At 45.0% G+C, this 18818-nt stretch overlaps 1 protein-coding gene across 3 annotated transcripts in view; it reads left to right on the top strand.

The window, feature by feature from the left end:
* Positions 1 to 18818, top strand: part of LOC147121985 (testicular spindle-associated protein SHCBP1L-like) — a 66238-nt gene that overhangs the window by 35050 nt on the left and 12370 nt on the right. For 2 of the 3 annotated variants that reach the window (XM_085982598.1, XM_085982599.1), the window contains exons 5-6: positions 1953 to 2171; positions 16484 to 16589. In XM_085982598.1, coding sequence (XP_085838724.1) covers positions 1953 to 2171; positions 16484 to 16589 — 325 coding nt within the window. The remainder of the gene's footprint in view (positions 1 to 1952; positions 2172 to 16483; positions 16590 to 18818) is intronic. The other variant, XM_085982600.1, reaches the window with a different exon arrangement.

Here is an 18818-nt window from a genome sequence, read left to right as displayed (position 1 = left end):
CCATGTAGCTCTGGTTCCTGTCCACGATAGATGCCCATCTATCCTCCATAGCTGACCATCTATCTAGAAGAGTCACCATGTTGGTCTGTGTCTGGTGATTTATGTCCTCCATGGAGGTTGCCATCCTTTCCATGGTGGCACCTACATTTGCCATTGCGTGCACCACGGCATTGCTCATGTTTGAGATGGACTCCTTAATTCTCTGCACACTCGCAGTTACTGTGGTTGCAAACTCAGTCAGAGCCTTCTGCACTTGTTCCTGAAGCTCCAGCACCGCTATCTTTCTGGATGGCCCAGAGGCACAGCCTCTACATGCAGCTGAGCAGAGCTAGGAGCACCCTGCGGCCTCTGACGAGAACTCTCCACTGCTGTCCCTCTCTCCACCATCTGCTCCTGCTCACTTGTGAGCTGTGATACACCAGGTGACAACACTACTCTATCTTGCGAAGGCCCCACCAAGGTGTGCGTCTCTGCGCTGGTGCTGGCTGCGCTCATTTTTGCTGACGGTGCTCCCTCAGGCTGGAGGTTCCTCTGAGGAGCCCTCCTGCTCTTCCTCCTGGACAGTGGGGAGGGGGCTCTCGATGGCCCAGTGGGGGAGTAAAGGCATGAGTTAGACATGTGTTACAGACACATCCCATTGTGCAGATGATCAGAACTCAATTTCTATGAACATCAGATCCCATATGAGTCACTCATGAATGCAAAATCAGAGGGTTGGAAATCAGTTCTGTCACCAGCTTGCTGTACTGCGCCCTTCTCTCCATCCCCCACTTCCAGCTCCTCTCCACCTCCGACGATCTCCAGAGCTGCCTCCTCAGCGTGCGTTAGATGTGCCACGGATGGTGGGCCTCCTCCTGTCCTCCCCCTCTCCCTCTTATTGTGGGCTCTCTTTTCCTGCAGTGAGGGACACAAGTGGAGTTTCAGAGAGATTGATGGAGTGAGTGTAAAGAATGGATAACATAGATGTTTAGAGGGAGACAATGATGGAGTGAGGTGCCAATACCAAAGTCCCTCCCTGCGTGTTGTTAGTTGTTGTCATTGCATAACAGTGAGTGTGAGTGGTGCATAGTAAGATGGTGAAGTGATTCTGTACATAGAGAGGGATGGGTGAGGGTGCAAGGGATGTTAGGGTGAGTTGGGATATACAGGAGTAGGTTGCCAATGCAGAGTGATGGGGATGAGAAGAGGTGGGAAGCAGATTAAAGGTAAGTGTGATGTTATGCTCACTTTTGCTGAGCGCAGCAGATCGTTAAACCTTTTCCTACACTGCACCCAGATGCGTGTACACACCGACCTTGCACTGACCTCAGCAATTTGCAGCCAGGCTGCCTTTGTGTGCTGAGGAGGCTTCCTCCATCCATCTGAAGGGAAGAGGACCTCCTTGCGTCCTCTTACTCCCTCCACAAGAGCATGGAGGGAGTCATCATCAAACCAGGGAGCAGCCTTGCTTCGTTGCGCTGCCATGCCTGCAGCAATCAGCATTCTGAAGCAGAAGAAAACAAATGAAAATCAAAGGGGACATGGCCCCCTTAAATATCCAGGTTCCTAGCGTGTCATCAAGCGCGAGCAGCCGACCCGCACCCACCGATTGGGCCAGCTAGCGTGCACGGCGGCCTTAATGAGGCCAATCTGGGGAAAATCATTATTGCAGGGCAGCTGCAAGTGGGAGTGGGAGCGGAACTCGCCAGACAGCAGACCGGCCACCACCCCGCCTCCAGGCGGAAAATCCAGCCCTATGTAACCACTATCAGTTATTTCAGAAGATCAAAGGGGCTACTGGGATCAAACCTCTAGTAGAACTGTAACTGAGATAGAAGTTTATTTAGAATATTCTAGCAGATGGGGAGTGCCTTTCATAGTTAGAGATTACCAAACTAGTGTCAAACTGCTGCAGTATATTAAGTATTTTTGTTTCTTGTATTCATTTGCTCATTCTTCATAACCATTCTCAGATTTTACGACATTCAAGATGGAACGATACCGGGCCCTGTAGGCCAACGTTTCAAAAGAACACTGGAAAAATATAGAAACAAACGTGTGGAGCTGATAGAGTACCAAAGCAATATAAGAGAGGACCCATCAGCAGCTGAAGCAGTGGAATGTTGGAAAAAATATTATGAAATCCTAACGATTTGTGGATTGTTAAAAATCTGGGAAGATTTGCGTCTTAGGTAATAGCAGCAAAATGGATTTTCATTATGTAACTTTAGTGCTAAATTATACCATGTTAAAGGTTTACTATATAATTTATCTCCCCATTACACATTTAGTTTGTCTTCCTTTCCTTATGCCTTTTCTTACTAGGCACCATTTAGTTACCTGAGTGGATTGAAATCAAATGATCTGATTTCAATCCTGTAAAAATTTTAGTCTTGAATTGGCCATTTGTAAATGCTTGACATATGCTTGGGAAACCCTTCAGTTTTATTTTTCATCCTTGTTTGAAAGTCACCTCTTCCTGACAGCACAAACAAGATTGGAAACTCATCAGCCTGGAATTTGCAGTCAGCGGTGAAGCGAAGGCGTTCGCCACTGGCCCCGAAGTAAGCTTTGCACAAAGATCTTGCAATTTCTGTGTTGAGAAGTTCGGGTTTTCCGACATTCAGTTTAGTGGGGGATCCCCTTGTGCAAGCTGCTGTGACGTCAACAAGCTGTCTAAGCAGCCAATCAAAACGCAAAATTCTCAGACAGCGAACAAGAAAGTGGGTAAGTTCTTAAAATTCGAAGGGGCAAAAATTGGGCTGTGCCCCATTTGGGGCGCTAACTTCGCCAAAGCGCGACTTTTAGCGCCCCAAAAAAGTTAGCGCCCCGCACCCAAAATTCGATGATAGCGCCAAGCAGGAGGCGGGGCGCTACTGGAAACGCTCCCCCTCCCTCTTAGTGCGCTCCAGCCCAATATCGCGGCGCTATGTGCCACAATGCCACGCGCGCCGGCAGGTCGCGACACGGTACTGCAGACCTTTATCCCCTTATTAAAGGGGAGGGGCCCAGGGCAGCACGAACCGGGGCCCAGCTGGGCCACAAGGGAGCGGGGTGCTGGCAAAAGAGCCCAGCACTCGAGAGAAGTGCCGGGCTGCCTGATTGCGGCTAGCACCTCGCGGGGGGATGGCAGAGGGGGGCAAGTGCTGGCAGGCGGCCAGCAAAAGAATTGGCCGCCCGGCACCTCCCCTTTAAATATCGGTGACCTGGCCACACATACGCTCCCCTGACCCTGTCGGACATAGTGTCCGGCGGTACATCAGGGGGCGCAACCGAAGTTTGCGGCCAGGGCGATGACGTCATCGCCGGAGGCGCAGCGCCACGAGGCACTACTGGCTACCGCCGCCGCTAACCTCCCGCTGAATTTCATGGGAAGCGTTAGCAGTGCTGCACCCGAGCGCTAGTTGCTTTGCGCCTTGTTAGGGCGCTAACGGGAGGCGCAAAGCAACCAAATTTTGCCCCCTAACCTTTTTTAAATGTTAGAGAGCAAAACAAAGATTGGGGCTCTCACATGGGGGAAAGGGCAAACCTGAAATAAAGATGAACAAACTATTTAAAAAAAAATTGAAAGTCTTAAAATTTTTAATTCTTGTTGAGTATTAAGAGGATGGTGGTGCACAGCACAGCCTGTGTCGGAGCAGTGAACGACAGACCACAACTTCAGGATCTCTGTGCATGCGTAAAATCCCGAAGTTGTGATCAGTTTCAAAGGTGAATGACGGCGAATGCTGCCAGTTCGCCATCATCCAGACATGTAGGAAATTGCAAACATCAACTGCATTCTACAATTCTGGTACATTTCCATACAATAGTTTATCTTATTAAGCAAAGTGGGCACTTCACTTATGAGTCTGCATACATTAACTTTTAAAATGGTGGGTATAGGCAATATCCACTTAAACTTTGACAAATCTGTACTTTTAATATAGCACTAACTTAGCTGTTAACTTTTTAAATCATTTTAGATGTGGACTATGATATATCATGAATGTATCTTTACACCAGTTATATAGTTAATTTCAATCTGTTCCGAACATGTACAAATAGTCTGTATTTGTCATCCTATTAGTAATCCTTAAAATAATCTGTTCTTAGGTCAGAGTAGGTGGATGCCAGACCCCCACCCTTATCCAAAACAGGAAGCAGCTTATAGAAAATAACTTTTTTTGATTAACTTGACAAAGGAGTTCCCATGAATTTTTTGCTGTACTTTTACACATGGGTCTTTGCTGCCTTCTGCTGACAGGTTGCACTCTTCATCCTCTTCTATACCTGTGCGTGAATTATTACCTGTTCTAGTAATTGTGAGGGCCGTGATGTAGTTTATTGATTTTCAGTATTATTTGCGTCTGTGTCAGTAGTTGTTTTCCAACAGTAGTGGTTCTGTTTTGATGTGGAGGTTCGTCTTATTGTTCCACTTCAAGAGTTTGGTTTGATTTATTGTATTTCCTGGACCTCATTCTACAGTGTTATTAGTACAGCCAGTGAAATGTGTCGATTTGAAAGTTGAGTGTCATTTACTTTATAGTTTTAAGAGTGATATGTTATATTCTAAATTTTATTGCTTAGTATGTAAGGGGATCGTCATTTTTAATTGTTTTTAAGTGGTTGGTTATTTCTGCTCTTGCTGTCTTGAGTGCATTTAACATTGCACTGTTTGCAGCATAATTGATTTTGGCATCATGATTTTTGATTCATTTGACAGCCCTGAGTTCTCTCACAAGACACTAACACCATTAAAAAGTTCTGGTGGTCACTTGTGGGAATTGTAAACCACTGATTTGGGGGCTAATCTATTGTATAAACATTATGCAACTATAGTTACTTCTTTTCAAGTACTAGCAACAAATCAAACATTAAAATGTATTTCGTTTAATTGTTTTCCATGTTCAGAGCTCAAATTCAGATCTTTTTTCTCCCCATATTTTTTTTGTTTGGGATTAAAAAATTGATTTATTTTATACAAATATATTGTTTTGAATATTGAGTCAAATGTCTTGCAGTTGTTTAGAGGCTTTCATTTTACTCCTTTGGAGACTAGAATGCTAAGTATAAATTCCAGATGTTGTAAAATGGCTTTGTGAACATCACTAGTAAACCTTTGTTAGTTTCCAGAATACTAGCAGTCAGCATCTTAAAATCATTAATGTTAGCTAGTTAAGGATGGTGATAACCATTTACTTTACTGTTTATATTGATTTTACAATGATAATTTAAAATAAGTACAAGCCAATTCTTGCATAAGAAAAAACCTGTAAGTCAAACATTTGCATGATGCCTGCCTGCAGCTCCTGTAAGTACACCATGCACGTAAGGCCAACAGCAACCTTCTCCACTCTTGCCTGTTTCTGGTTAGTTAACTGCAACTGTTCCTCTTCTAGAAGCTGACCTCACAATTGTTGAAGCAAAGTCTATAATTATTTTAAAAGGGAATAAGGTAGTTACTTGAAAAAAGAGCAATATCAAAGACTCTGGTGAGTGAGCAAGAGAGTGGGATTAGAGTAGGCAGCTTACGTGGAGAAAAATACTGCCGCAGATTTGATGGGTCGAATGCTTGTTTCTGAGCTGTAATTGTGAGCTCCTTCTCCATAGTGCTGTACCTGGTTATTCTTGGCCTTCAATACTGCTTTTTCTATTTGGCTATCATTTCAGGACTTTGCACAGTGTGTCAGCTGAGGCACTTTTGGGTTGCAAATTGGCTACTTGCAAATGTTGCTTTGTTCTTTCTTTGACTATCCTGCTTATTGCTTTTATCTTCCAGCTGATTCTGAGAACATTGTGAAGAAATTTGGTGTTGAAAGTATTAAGGTGGTTCTTGTAATGATCAGTAACATGTCATCCTAGAATGGTACACTAGGTGGAGCTGTATGTATATAAGAGTGGGCTACCCACGATGCACTAGGTTATCCATAAGGTAGTAGTCGAGATGGATGCCTGCACACGAAGTCCACATGGCTGAATAAAGTGACTAGCTCAAGCTAGCTGTTCATAATGATAATGTCTATTTATTTATGAACATAACATGGTACCAGGATTGGTAAAGTCTGCTGAATATTGTGAAACGCGACATGGAGAATTTGAAGCCACCGGAGGGTTTGAAACTCACGGGGAATGTCGACCGCAATTGGCAGACTTTCAAACAACAATTCGAACTCTACATTGCTGCCATCGGGTTCGGTACGAAGCCAGACGCAAGGAAAATAGCGTTGCTGCTCACGGTTGCAGGCCCACAGGCGATAGAGGTATTTAATACATTTGTATTTGATCAAGAGGAGAACAGAGAAAAACTGGATGATGTGCTAAAGAAATTTGATACACATTGTTCTCCCAAAAAGAACGAGACCTATGAGAGATACGTGTTCCGTTCACGGACACAGCAGCAAAATGAGATTTTTGATAGCTTTATGACCGATCTGAAACTGAAAACACAGACATGTAATTTCTCTGAACTGAAATCATCCATGATTCGTCACCAGATTGTGTTTGGTATTCATGATAAAAAAAAAGTCAGGGAACGTTTGTTGAGAGAAACCAAACTAACATTGGAGAATGCTGTGAAAATATGCCAAGCCAGTGAGCTAGCTCAAAAGCACGCGAAGACTTTCAGTGAAATTAATAATAATGCAATTGTAGTAAGTGATAGTGCTGCTGTCGGTGCTGTGTCCTACAAAGGGAAGAAACGTGGGCAGAACAGAAATGCAAAGCAATCGGAGGAAGGAATTTTTAATTGTAAACGCTGTGGTTACAAACACCAGTCACGACAATGCCCAGCGTTTGGAAAAATGTGCACAAAATGTTATGGAAAGAATCACTTTGCCAAACAATGCTTTTCAAAAGTAAAAACAAAAAGGGCAACAAGTCAATGTGATTGAGGACACTGATTTAAGTGAGACATTTTTTGTACGAATGGTGTCATGTGACAATATAGAAAAAGATACAGAAAATGTGCAGCCCTCAGGAATGGACAATGCTGAACATAAAGTTAATGCAGTAAAAGAGGACAAATGGATGATGTCGCTGCAGGTAAATGGAGCATTAGTTACATTGAAACTAGACACTGGGGCAAAAGCAAACTTAATCAGTATGAGTGACATTAAAAATATGAAAGAAAAGCCCAAAATACAGAAAAAGTCAGTACTACTGAAGGACTATAATGGACAGAAAATAGATAGCTTAGGTGTATGCAGACTTAAAGTGACAGTCAAGGACAAAGTGCATCATCATGTTTTCTGTTGTGGCTGAAGGACTTGATTCACTATTAGGTGACAAAGCTTGTGAGGACTTAGAACTGGTCAAGAGAGTCTACCGTATAAACTGTGCCATAAGCAGACCAGATGACTCGGTGGATTCTGTAGTGAGTAATTTCCAGGATGTGTTCAAAGGATTTGGAGTTCTACCATTCACTTACAAGATCCAGCTAAAGGAGGATGCTCAGCCAGTGGTACATGCTCCACGAAGAGTTCCAGCACCCCTGCGTGACCGGCTCAAGAAAGAACTGGACAGAATGACCACACTAGGCGTCATCAAGAAAGTCGAAGAGCCAACAGACTGGGTTAACTCCATGGTATGTGTAAAGAAAAAGAACAATGATCTAAGAATGTGCATGGATCCAAAGGACTTAAATGCAAACATAAAACGTGAACACTACCAGATTCCCAAGCGAGAAGAAATCACCAGTGAAATGTCAGGTGCCAGATATTTCACAAAGCTCGATGCCTCATGAGGATTTTGGCAACTAAAACTAGATGAAGAGAGCACCAAATACTGTACCTTCAACACACCATTTGGCAGGTATTGTTTCCTCAGAATGTCTTTCGGGATAATATCTGCATCTGAAATCTTTCATAAAGCGATGGAACACATAATTGAAGGTCTGGAAGGAGTTCGGGTCTATGTTGATGACATCATCATCTGGGGCTCCACACTGAAAGAACACAATGAGAGACTGACTAAAGTGCTACAGAGCATACGCCGGAATGGATTGAAGCTCAACAAAGCCAAGTGTCAGTTTGGCGTCCAGGAAGTCACTTTCCTAGGAGATAATCTATCTGGTAAAGGAATAGAGCCAGATATGGAAAAAGTAAATGCCATACTCAACATGCCCCGACCCACTGACAAAAAAGGAGTGCTACGCATCATGGGGATGATAAACTTCATTGGAAAGTTCATTCCTAACTTGTCAGCCAAGACAGCCTGTCTGCGAGACCTGCTACATAAAACAAATGAGTTCGCATGGACAGAAAGACATGAACAAGAGTGGATGAACCTCAAAACCGTGCTGACAACCACACCTGTACTCGCCTTCTTTGACCCAACAAAGAGAATCAAAGTGTCAACGGATGCATCAAAAGATGGCCTAGGCGCGGTCTTGCTACAAGCAGAGGGTGAAGATTGGAAGCCTGTTGCCTATGCCTCCAGGTCTATGACTGATACTGAGTGTCGATACGCCCAGATTGAAAAGGAATGTCTAGGCTTGGTAGTTGGACTAGAAAAGTTCCATGGCTACATATATGGACTTCCCACCTTCACAGTTGAGACAGACCACTGCCATCATTAAAAAAAAACCTGAATGAGATGTCTCCAAGGATTCAATGACTCATGATGAAGCTGCAAAGATATGACTTTGAACTGATCTACACACCAGGCAAACACATAGGGCTGGATTTTCCTAAGCCCCTGGAGTCGGGTTGGAGGCGTGCGGACGATAAAAATCGGAGATCCGGGGGTCCCGACCCCAACCCGCCTCCATGTCAATTTCATAGGAGTCTGGCTGCCGACAAGTGCTGGAACCCGACTCCCAGAGGCGGGAAGGGATTAAAGGCAATTAAACTGCCTGTTAACAGGTAGTTTTTTGCCTATTCGCGATTTTTATTGCTGGTTTGTGGGCTTCCCGACAGCTCCAAACCACGAAAAGTTTTCGAGGCGGGACGTGGGTCTGAGGTCTTGGAGGGGTCGAGATGCCCAGTGTTCAGGTGAGTGAGGGGTGCAGGAGTGCAAAGGTAAGTGTTTTGCAAGTGTTTAAAGTGTTTAAATAAGTTTAACTTTTACTTACCTTTACAGGAGTCCTGCATTCCGGTGTCGGGAGTCGGCTGCAAGAACCACAGAAGCTCCGATTTTTAAAAAAAAATCAGCTTCTTCGTTTCTGCAGCAAAATGATTTTAAAGTTATCCTGAGAAAGGACTGAGGCTGAATTAGCAGTTTTTCAGTGCTTGACAGCTTCAAACAGCTGCTAAACACTGATATTTCATCTGCCAAAAGCTTTTGACAGATGAAATGTCAATCTCTGACGTCACCTGTTGCCGGGTGGCCCTTAATTGGCCTGCTGAGCCCACAGGGCGGGCTCAACAAGGTCAATCAGAGGAAAATCCAGTGGGTTGGCCACATCTCCATGGAGGCGGGACAACAAGCCCGAATGTGGGTTTCCCACCTCCAACCCGCCCCCGTAGCAAAATCCAGCCCATAGTGTTAGCAGATGCACTATCCCGAGCACCCACAATGAGTCATGTGAGCTCTACTGAGGAAGACGTGGATGTGCATGTGAGTCTGGTCACTGCTGCGCTGCCCGTGTCAGACACAAAATCAAAGCAAATAGCAGAAGAAACAGTAAAAGATACAGGGCTAGAAATTCAGTAGGCTTTGCGCCCAGTTTTCGCCCAAAGAGGGTTTTTGCGCCACTTGCTGAGATTGCGCCGATATTCAGCGCTGCGGTAATGGCGGCATTAGCCAGTAGCGCTGCGCCGCCACCGATGACGTCATCGGTGTGCGCAGTGCCCCGCTACCAGCCCGACCGCCATATTTAGTTGCGGCCGCCTCTTCCGCAGCGGCCGCAAACAGCGATCTGAAAACGGGGCCGTCCTGCAGCCTTAGTGGGGCGAGTTAAGGCGGAGGTGTGGCCGGCCGCTTTTTCGGCGGCCGCCTGCCCGCACCTCCTTCCCCGGCCTCCTCCACTCCCCCCCCCCCCCCCCCCCCCCCGCGGCATTGCCGGCTGTTTTCCGGGAGCCCGGCACTTCTCCGTGGTGCCGGGCTCATTTGCCGGCACTAGCGAGCGGCGATCTCGCTGTTGCAGGCACCTCCCCCTTAAGAGAGGGAGGAAGGCCTGCAGTACCGCAGCGGGTGGCGCTGCGGCACCTAGCGCGCCGAAATTCAGTTTCAGCGCCCCAAGCGGGGGCGGCCACACCCTTGAATAGCGGCCGGCTTCGACTTGGGGCACTGAAACTGAATTTCCGGCGGGCGCAAGTGGCTCCACGCGCAGCGGTAACTTCTGGGCGCAAGCGAGCTGGCGGGCCCAAACTGAATTTCTAGGCCACAGTGTTACGAACAGTAATAGAGAACATTCACCATGGTTGGCCAAACGGTTCCTGTCCAAAGTACTTTCACCTCAGGTCAGAATTGAGTGTCGCAAGTGGACTATTGCTAAAACAGAACAGAATAGTCATTCCACAGGCTCTACGTCAAGACATGCACCTCGGAATTGAAAAATACAAAAGGAGAGCAAGAGACACTGTTTATTGGCCTGGCATAAATAAGGACATTGAGAACATGATAGGCAAATGTGAGACATGCCAGAAACACCAAAACAAACAAGCAAAGGAACCAATGATAGTAGCTGACTTACCAACAGCACCATGGCAAAAGGTTGGTATGGACCTTTTTCATTTGAATGGTAAAGAATATCTATTAGTGATTGACTACTATTCTAACTATCCTGAGATGGCGCTGCTCTCAAGCACCACAGCAAGCAGTGTCATAATGTATGTGAAATCCATCTTCGCCAGACATGGAATTCCCAGGATTGCCATTAGCGACAATGGTCCGTGCTTCAACTGTAAGGAGTGGCAACAGTTTGCAGCACAGTATGACTTTCAGCACATCACATCCAGTCCTTTGTATGCTCAGTCGAATGGTAAGGCAGAAAAAGGTGTTCAAGTTCTCAAACAGCTACTGAAGAAAGTGACAGAAAGCAAGTCTGATCCTTATCTCGCCCTGCTGAGCTATCGAGCCTCCCCTTTAGACTCTGGTTCTTCACCTGCTGAACTCCTAATGAGTCGCAAGTTGCGCACCACGCTACCCTGCTGTGCAAAAGAAAAGCAGAGTAAGGAACTGAGACAGAGACTTCAACTGTTAAAGCTGAAACAGAAATCATACTATGACAAGTCATCCAAAACTCTGAAACCATTGACAAGGTATGATGTTGTCAGGATTGAGGATCTAGATGCATGGAACAGGAAAGCTACAGTTCTTGAGGAAGTAGGACCAAGGTCATACACTGTTAGAACTGAGGAAGGACAGATTCTCAGGAGGAACCGCCGTTCCCTCCTAAAAACACAAGAGACTATCCAAGAGCAAATCGATGACAATGCCGCAACTGAATCTTGTCACTCACCACCAGAACAATCTAACACAAACACACATACAGGCTCTCATGAGAACACATCAGACTTACCCCTGCTGAGAAGATCCACACGTGAAGTAAAAAAGCCTGATAGACTTAATCTTTGAATACAAAGAAAACTATATTGAAAATGTATTGACTGTTGTGAAGATGTTTATGTCGTTATGATTGATTGATACTGATTTTGTTTAACCTCAAAGAAAGGGGGATGTAATGATCAGTAACATGTCATCCTAGAATGGTACACTAGGTGGAGCTGTATGTATATAAGAGTGGGCTGCCCACGATGCACAAGGTTACCCACAAGGCAGTAGTCAAGATGGATGCCTGCACACGAAGTCCACATGGCTGAATAAAGTGACTAGCTGAAGCTAGCTGTTCATAATGATAATGTCTATTTATTTATGAACATAACACTTCTCAGTATCCTTTTATAATCGATCAGGTTTCAGTCCTATATTGTTTGATGTTAGTTTTGAGGATAGTCTATTATTTCTCCAGATGTTATTCAGTTTGTTAAAAGCTTTGTAAACTCTAGCTGATAAGTCTTTTCTAATTTTAGCATTGCTGCATATTATATACTTCTGTGAAGTAGTCTGTATTCTGTAATGCCTTTCCTCTGATCTTGATGTTAACATTGGTTCCAACAGTCATGATTTTTGTCTTCATCAAAGAGAGCTTTAACTTGACTTAAATGCGTTTCTTTGTATTTGTTCTTCCGTTTCTACCAATAATCTTCCAAGTTGGGGTGAAAGGACAATTTTCATCTCCTTACTGTCCTGTTTGCTCTCAAAAACAGGGTGATACCAGGCGGGAAATAAAATGTTCCTGCTGCCCATTTACCGCTACTCTTACAGATGCCCTGATTTTCCAGGAGATGTAATTCTTGGTGGCTAGAGATCCCCTCTGAAATAGGTGGGAACCCTTTGAATGTATTCAAGTCAGGATCAGTTGATGTCATTCTGATACTGACGCCATTTTCCAACCGTACCGCCTGACTAACACCACTTCCTACTCCTGCCCATCAGTAATAACCTACAGGTGATCATTTCAAATGTTATTTAAAGGGATCCTCAGCTGTTCTCTGGTAAAGCTTTCTAGAGCTTTTGGTAACATATTCCTTGCAGTACCTTTTGAGTTTTTTGACCTTAAATGATTTGAAAGTGCTTGTAGTTGCTATTGTATGTTGTGATCTATTAAGTTGTTTCTTGATGAGGGCCCTTCTAAGAATCCCACTCTGGATGGAGGAAGTGGAGCAAACAGAGCTGTAGCTGGAGGCAGAGCAAATAGTTTGGAGTCATGCTTGGAACAAACCTTACCCTCCCAACAGAATACCTAGGTCCAGAACGACATACCTGCAGCTCTCTGAGAAACCGTGCATAAGAAGGCTTTGATTCTGTAGGAAGGCAGTGACAATCAAGGTCACTGCAGCCCTAAACTTCTTTGCCTCTGGCTCCATCCAGACTGCCACAGGAGAAATCAGTAACATCAGTCATTCTGCAGTTCATGCTTTTACTAAACAGGTGGCTGATGCTTTGTTTGCTAGGGCATACACATTCATTACTTTTTCCATGGACATCCAGAAGCAGCAGGATAGGGCTCTTGGGTTCACACAGGTTGCAGAATTCCAAGTCCAAGGTGTCATTGACTGCACCCATGACGCAATGCAGGCTCTTTCAAACAAAGTGACCACTTCATGAATTGCAAGGGCTTCTGCTCTATTAACGTGAAGCCAGTGTGTGACACAAGTTTATGCCCGCTTTCCTGGAATCTGCCATGATGCTTTTATATTGCATCACATTTGTCCATCTCCTCACTGCTCCTTATCAGCAAGTTAAAGGCTAGCTGCTTAAAGATGAGGCTATCCCCTCCACTTAGCTTATAATTCCTCTTCGGAACCCACACTCGACTGCAGAACTCCTGTATGACCCATGGGTCAACTGGAGCCCTCATTAAGCAGACCATTTAGATGCTGAGAGGCTATTTTCCCTGGCTGGAGAGTCTAGAAATAGGGGTCATAGTCTCAGGATAAAGGGTCGGCCATTTAGGACTGAGATGAGGAGAAATTCCTTTACTCAGAGAGTTGTGAATCTTTGGAATTCTCTACCCCATGGCTGTGGTGGCTCATAGAATCAGAAATTTACGGCACAGAAGGAAGCCATTCGACCCATTGTGTCTGTGCTGGCCGAAAAGGCTGTTCAGCCTAATCCCACTATCCATCTCTTGGTTCGTAGCCTTGGAGCACTTCAAGTAAATATCCAAGTGCTTTTTAAATGCGATGAGCGTTTCTGCCTCTACCACCCTTTCAGGCAGTGAGTTCCAGACCCCCACCACCCTCTAGGTGGAAAAAGTTCTCCTCAACTCCCCTCTAAACCTTCTACCAATTACTTTAAATCTATGCCCCCTGATTATTGACCTCTCTGCTAGGGAAAATTGGTCCTTCCTATCCACTCTATCTAAGCCCCTCATAATTTTATACACCTCAATCAAGTCTCCCCTCAGCCTCCTCTGTTCCAAAGAAAATAACCCCAGCCTATCCAATCTTTCCTCATAGCTAAAATTCACCAGTCCTGGCAACATCCTCGTAAATCTCCTCTCTACGCTCTCTAATACAATCACATCTTTCCTGTTCATCCAGAACTGTACGCAGTATGCTGTGGCCTAACTAGTGTTTTATACAGTTCAAGCATAACCTCCCTGCTCTTAAATGCTATGCCTCGACTAATAAAAGAAAGTATCCCATATGCCTTCTTAACCACCTTATCTACCTGTCCTGCTACCTTCAGGGATCTGTGGACATGCACTCCAAGGTCCCTCTGTTCCTCTACATTTCTCAGTATCCTACCATTTATTGTGTATTCCCTTGTTAGCCCTCCCCAAATGCATTACCTCACATTTCTTCAGATTGAATTCTAATTGCCACTTTTCTGTCCATCAGACCAGTCCATTGATATCTTCCTGCAGTCTACAGCTTTCTTCCTCACTATTAACCACACAGCCAATTTTTGTATCATCTGCAAACTTCTTAATCATGCCCCCTACATTGAAGTCTAAAACATTGATGTATACCACAAAATGCAATGAACCTAGTACTGAGCCCTGCGGAACCACACTGGAAACAGCTTTCCAGCCACAAAAACATCTGTTGGCCATTACCTTTTGCTTCCTGCCACTGAGCCGATTTTGGATCCAACTTGCCACTTTCCCTTGGATCCCACGGGCTTTTACTTTGCTAACCAGTCTGCCATGTGGGACCTTGTCAAAAGCCTTGCTAAAATCCATGTGGACTACATCAAACACACTACCCTCTTCAACTACCCTTTGTTACCTCCTCAAAAAATGCAATCAAGTTCGTCAGACATGAATCCATGCTGACTGTCCTTAGTCATTGAGTATATTTAAGACTGAGATTGCTAGATTTTTGGACACTAAGGGAATCAAGGGATATGAGGATCGGTTTGGAAAGTGGAGTTGAGGTAGAAGATCAGCTAAGATATTATTGAATGGCGGAGCAGGCTCGATGGGCCATATGGCCCTAAGATCTTGGTGGTAACTTTAATTTCCCAGTGGGAAACCGTTGAGTAATGGGCAGGGTTGAACAGCCACCCAAAAGAGTCAGCAGGGGACCTGTCCCAATTTCTGAATTATTCTTTATTTACATGGTTACGGCAAACTGCCAGCAAAAATGCAATCTCTATTGGTAGCTCACTGATTTTCCCTACTGCTGATGTCAGATTATTGGTAGGTGAGTGATTGGGGGTTGTGCATTGAGCAGTGTGTGAGGCTAGTGGTGCAGTTGGTAGGAGACGGCTTTTGAAAATGCAATCACTGACCTTGACCAGTGGTCTGAGGTCATGAAGCTTCTTTGAGCACTGGAGCCAGGTGGTGGGGGCGACACTGTTGGCAGTGATGGCCTTAGTGATGTATTCCCACATCATTCTTTCTGGAGGACCTCCTGGCCCCTGTGGGTAGCGTGCCTGTCTTGTAGTGTTGACCCCCTGCACAAAGCTGGAGTGCTGTGTGTGAGACCCTTGATGTCCCTTCCCTGGCTTGCTGAGCCATTTGTGTTAGTGCTGAAGCAGTATTCCCATTTGTTGAGGTTAGGAAGATAATTCAGCTTTAACAGCTGAATATTCACATTTCGAACTTCTTTTAAATATTGAATATTTCTTAAAAGGCAGAAAGGGCTGAAAAATGTATTGATTCACTGCATTTTATTTTGTATTGCTTCAGTGTGCATGGCCCCTTTAATTCTCAGACCTCTTCATTGCCCACAATTCCCTGTGAGCTCCACAGCTTTGCTCACAGAGGCTATAGGAAGCTGCAACGCCAGACCTGAACAGAAACTTCGTCCCGGACCCCTCCAGCAATGCCACCAGGATGGTGCTGCATGAAAGCTGAGCGCTGCACCACCTATCTCCATGCCTCCCTGACCAATTTCACTCGGTTAGCATTTCCAGTGGCCGTTAACTGCGGCAAACACGAATTTTTCCCCCTCTGTCCCTTCCTGACACAATCTGCTTGAACTTACCCAAATCGCTACTCTGCTCTACAGCCTTGACGTTTCTCTTCAGACTTATAAATTTACCCTTATCTGAACCCTCCTTCCCCCTTATTATCTGATTCTATTCTCTTTTTGTTCTTCAGCATTATCAGGTCCACTGCTAATCCAAATACTAGGGGCGATGAGGCTTTTGTTTGCAGACCCAGACTTTATTTAAAAACTGTGGTTCTATCAGACTCCCATAACAACTGATGTGAATAATTTTACTAAATAGGATTAACAAGGCTGTTGACAAGAGAATGTGGAAAAAACATGAAACAATCAGATTTTTGGACTCTGCAATATTGTAGAGAAAGCTGCGAATAAACGAGCTGTCAACTTTATCATTAACATCATCCATTTTGAAAAGGCCTTTGATAATCCTGATCGACTTATGGTCTGGCAAATTTTATACTAATACAGGTTTCCTCAAAAGGAGTTAAGCACCATTAAGGAGCTTTGATAGAAAGGAATGCTGTGTTTCCATGATGTGAAAACCTACATACAAAGTTATTTAATGCTACAAAATGAATTCAGTTCTTTTTGTTCATTATTCTTGTCAATAATAGAGCACATGGACCATTCTTTCCACGAATATTGAGGCGTAGAAAAGGACAAAGACCTTCTGGAAAAATTGTAACTCATATTGTGGCAAAAATGATGACAGCTGACATGGTGAGTTATTTCAGTTTTATTAGGTTATCTGCTTAAATCTGCCTTGCACCACTTTGTCTGCAAGTATCAGGTAACAGCCCTGATGAATGTACATCATTAATAATTCAGCAGTGTTAATGTTAGAAGCAAAAAGTAAAATTGTTCAATATAACAGAAAACGCTGGAAAAACTCAGCAGGCCAGGCAGCATCCGTAGAAAGAGAAACAGAGTTAACGTTTCAGGTCTGGGACCCTTCATCAGAACTGGAAAAAGCTGGATATGTAACAGATATTAAGCAGGTGCAGAGACAGGGTGGGAGGAAGGAATTGAAGGAACATACTGTAAAAGGGCATGTGTTACATCTCCTGCGCTTGCACGGGAAGGTGCAAGGGGAAGGGCTAGGGCTGCTAGGGGTGATTGAGGAGTGGACCAGGGTGTCATGGAGGGAGCGGTCCCTTCGGAATGCTGAAAGGGGGGGTGAGGGGAAGATGCGTTTGGTGTTGGGATCACATTGGAGGTGGCGGAAATAGCAGAGGATGATCCGTTGAATGTGGAGGCTGATGGGGTGAAAGGTGAGGACAAGGGGAACCCTATTATGGTTCTGGGAGGGAGGGGAAGGGATGAGCGCAGAAGTGCGGGAAATGGAACGGACACAGTCAAGGGCCGTGTCAACCATAGTAGAGTGGAATCCTCGGTTGAGGAATAAGGAAGACATGTCAGAAGCACTAGTATGGAAGGTGGCATTAAGTTCCGTGGGGCAAGAACAGATTGAAATTGAAGTAAAATTGTTTATTGGACATCCCTTATTGGCTTAGTTGTTATTTGTACCATTCTTTGTGAAGCTGAGCCACATAGAACGAGCAGATCTCAGGTTTAATCCCCACTCCATAAGGAAGCCACTTATTCCTTGGAAGGTAAGAAACTAAATCATGTAGAGCAGCAAAGAGATCTGAGAATACAGATACATAAATCACTAAAAGTAACTACACAAGTTCATAAGGCCATAAAGAGTGCAAACAAAGTACTAGGGTTAATTTCTGAAGGAATAGAATACAAAAGCAGGGAACTAATGTTAAATTTATGTAGATCTTGGTTAGATCACACTTGGAATACTGTGTGCAGTTCTGGGCCTAGAAATTGGATAAGGCCCGAAAACGGGCACGAGGATCGTGATGCGCAATCAACCTGCGCCCGTTCGGTGGACTGCAAGCAACACACAAACTTTGTGCTCCCTGCTAATTTACATGATTGTAGTGTTTCACACAGCGCTGAACGTGCTGCTGAGTGGCTGAACACTTGGCAGGGAGCCCAGGTTCGTGCGAGGCTAGCTCCAATTAAATCTTGCCTGCACTACTTCAAGGCAGTTTGCACCTCTTAAAGGAGAGGTGCCTTCTGCCAGCAACAGGTGATTGAACTGGCTGGGAGGACATTGGAGAAGAAAATTGTAATGATGGCACAACAGGAGAGAGCACGTGCACCTAGATTCTCGGATGCAGCACTGGAGGCCTTGGTCCAGGAGGTCAACTCCAGGCAACAGACCAGACTGCAGTGGGAGCAGAAAGCCACTGTGGTAAATGCTAGCAGTGTAGCCCCGAGGACCTGGAATCAGTGCAGGAAGAAGTTTAATGACCTCACACGAGTGGTCATGGTCAGTGAATTCATCTTCAAATGCCATATACCACCATCTGCACCACTAGCCTCACACACTGCTCAATGCACAACACCCCCATCATTCACCTACCAACAATCTCTACCAAACACGATTCATACCTCATATTCATAGCTTCTCCTCACCCGCACACAACTTACCATTGCTGCAAGCCTCACACCCACATCTCACAGCTTGAATACGCTGCCAGCTATTCAACTATGACAGGCACATCACCCAAACACGTTACACCACACACACTGACACGCTTTCCTTTCTCTTGCAGGAAAAGGTGGCGCATAACCGGTGCCAGCAGACCTTAACCGGTGGGGGCTAGACTCGTCTGCATCACCTCACCCCTTTGGAGGAGACAGTGTTGGCCATTCTGAGCCCCTGGCTAGTGACAGGGCTGAAAGAATATAAGATGCTGGTATCTGCATACATTATCCTCCTCACATCCCACTTCCCCCTCATCCTTTTGATTGGCAATTACCACATGGTGTAAGCATGCACCTCTTGCTTCACCCCCCCACCCAAATTTCCCCTCACCAGAACCCTACCCTTGTGCCTTTCTTATTTCAAACACCCAGGAAATCCAGCTT

Source organism: Somniosus microcephalus, chromosome 3 (assembly GCF_052327205.1).
Source record: "Somniosus microcephalus isolate GS21.2 chromosome 3, FLI_Smic_1.0, whole genome shotgun sequence".
NCBI lineage: Eukaryota > Metazoa > Chordata > Chondrichthyes > Squaliformes > Somniosidae > Somniosus > Somniosus microcephalus.
Note: the sequence above shows the minus strand (reverse complement) of the source record. Positions and strands in the feature narration are given on the sequence as shown.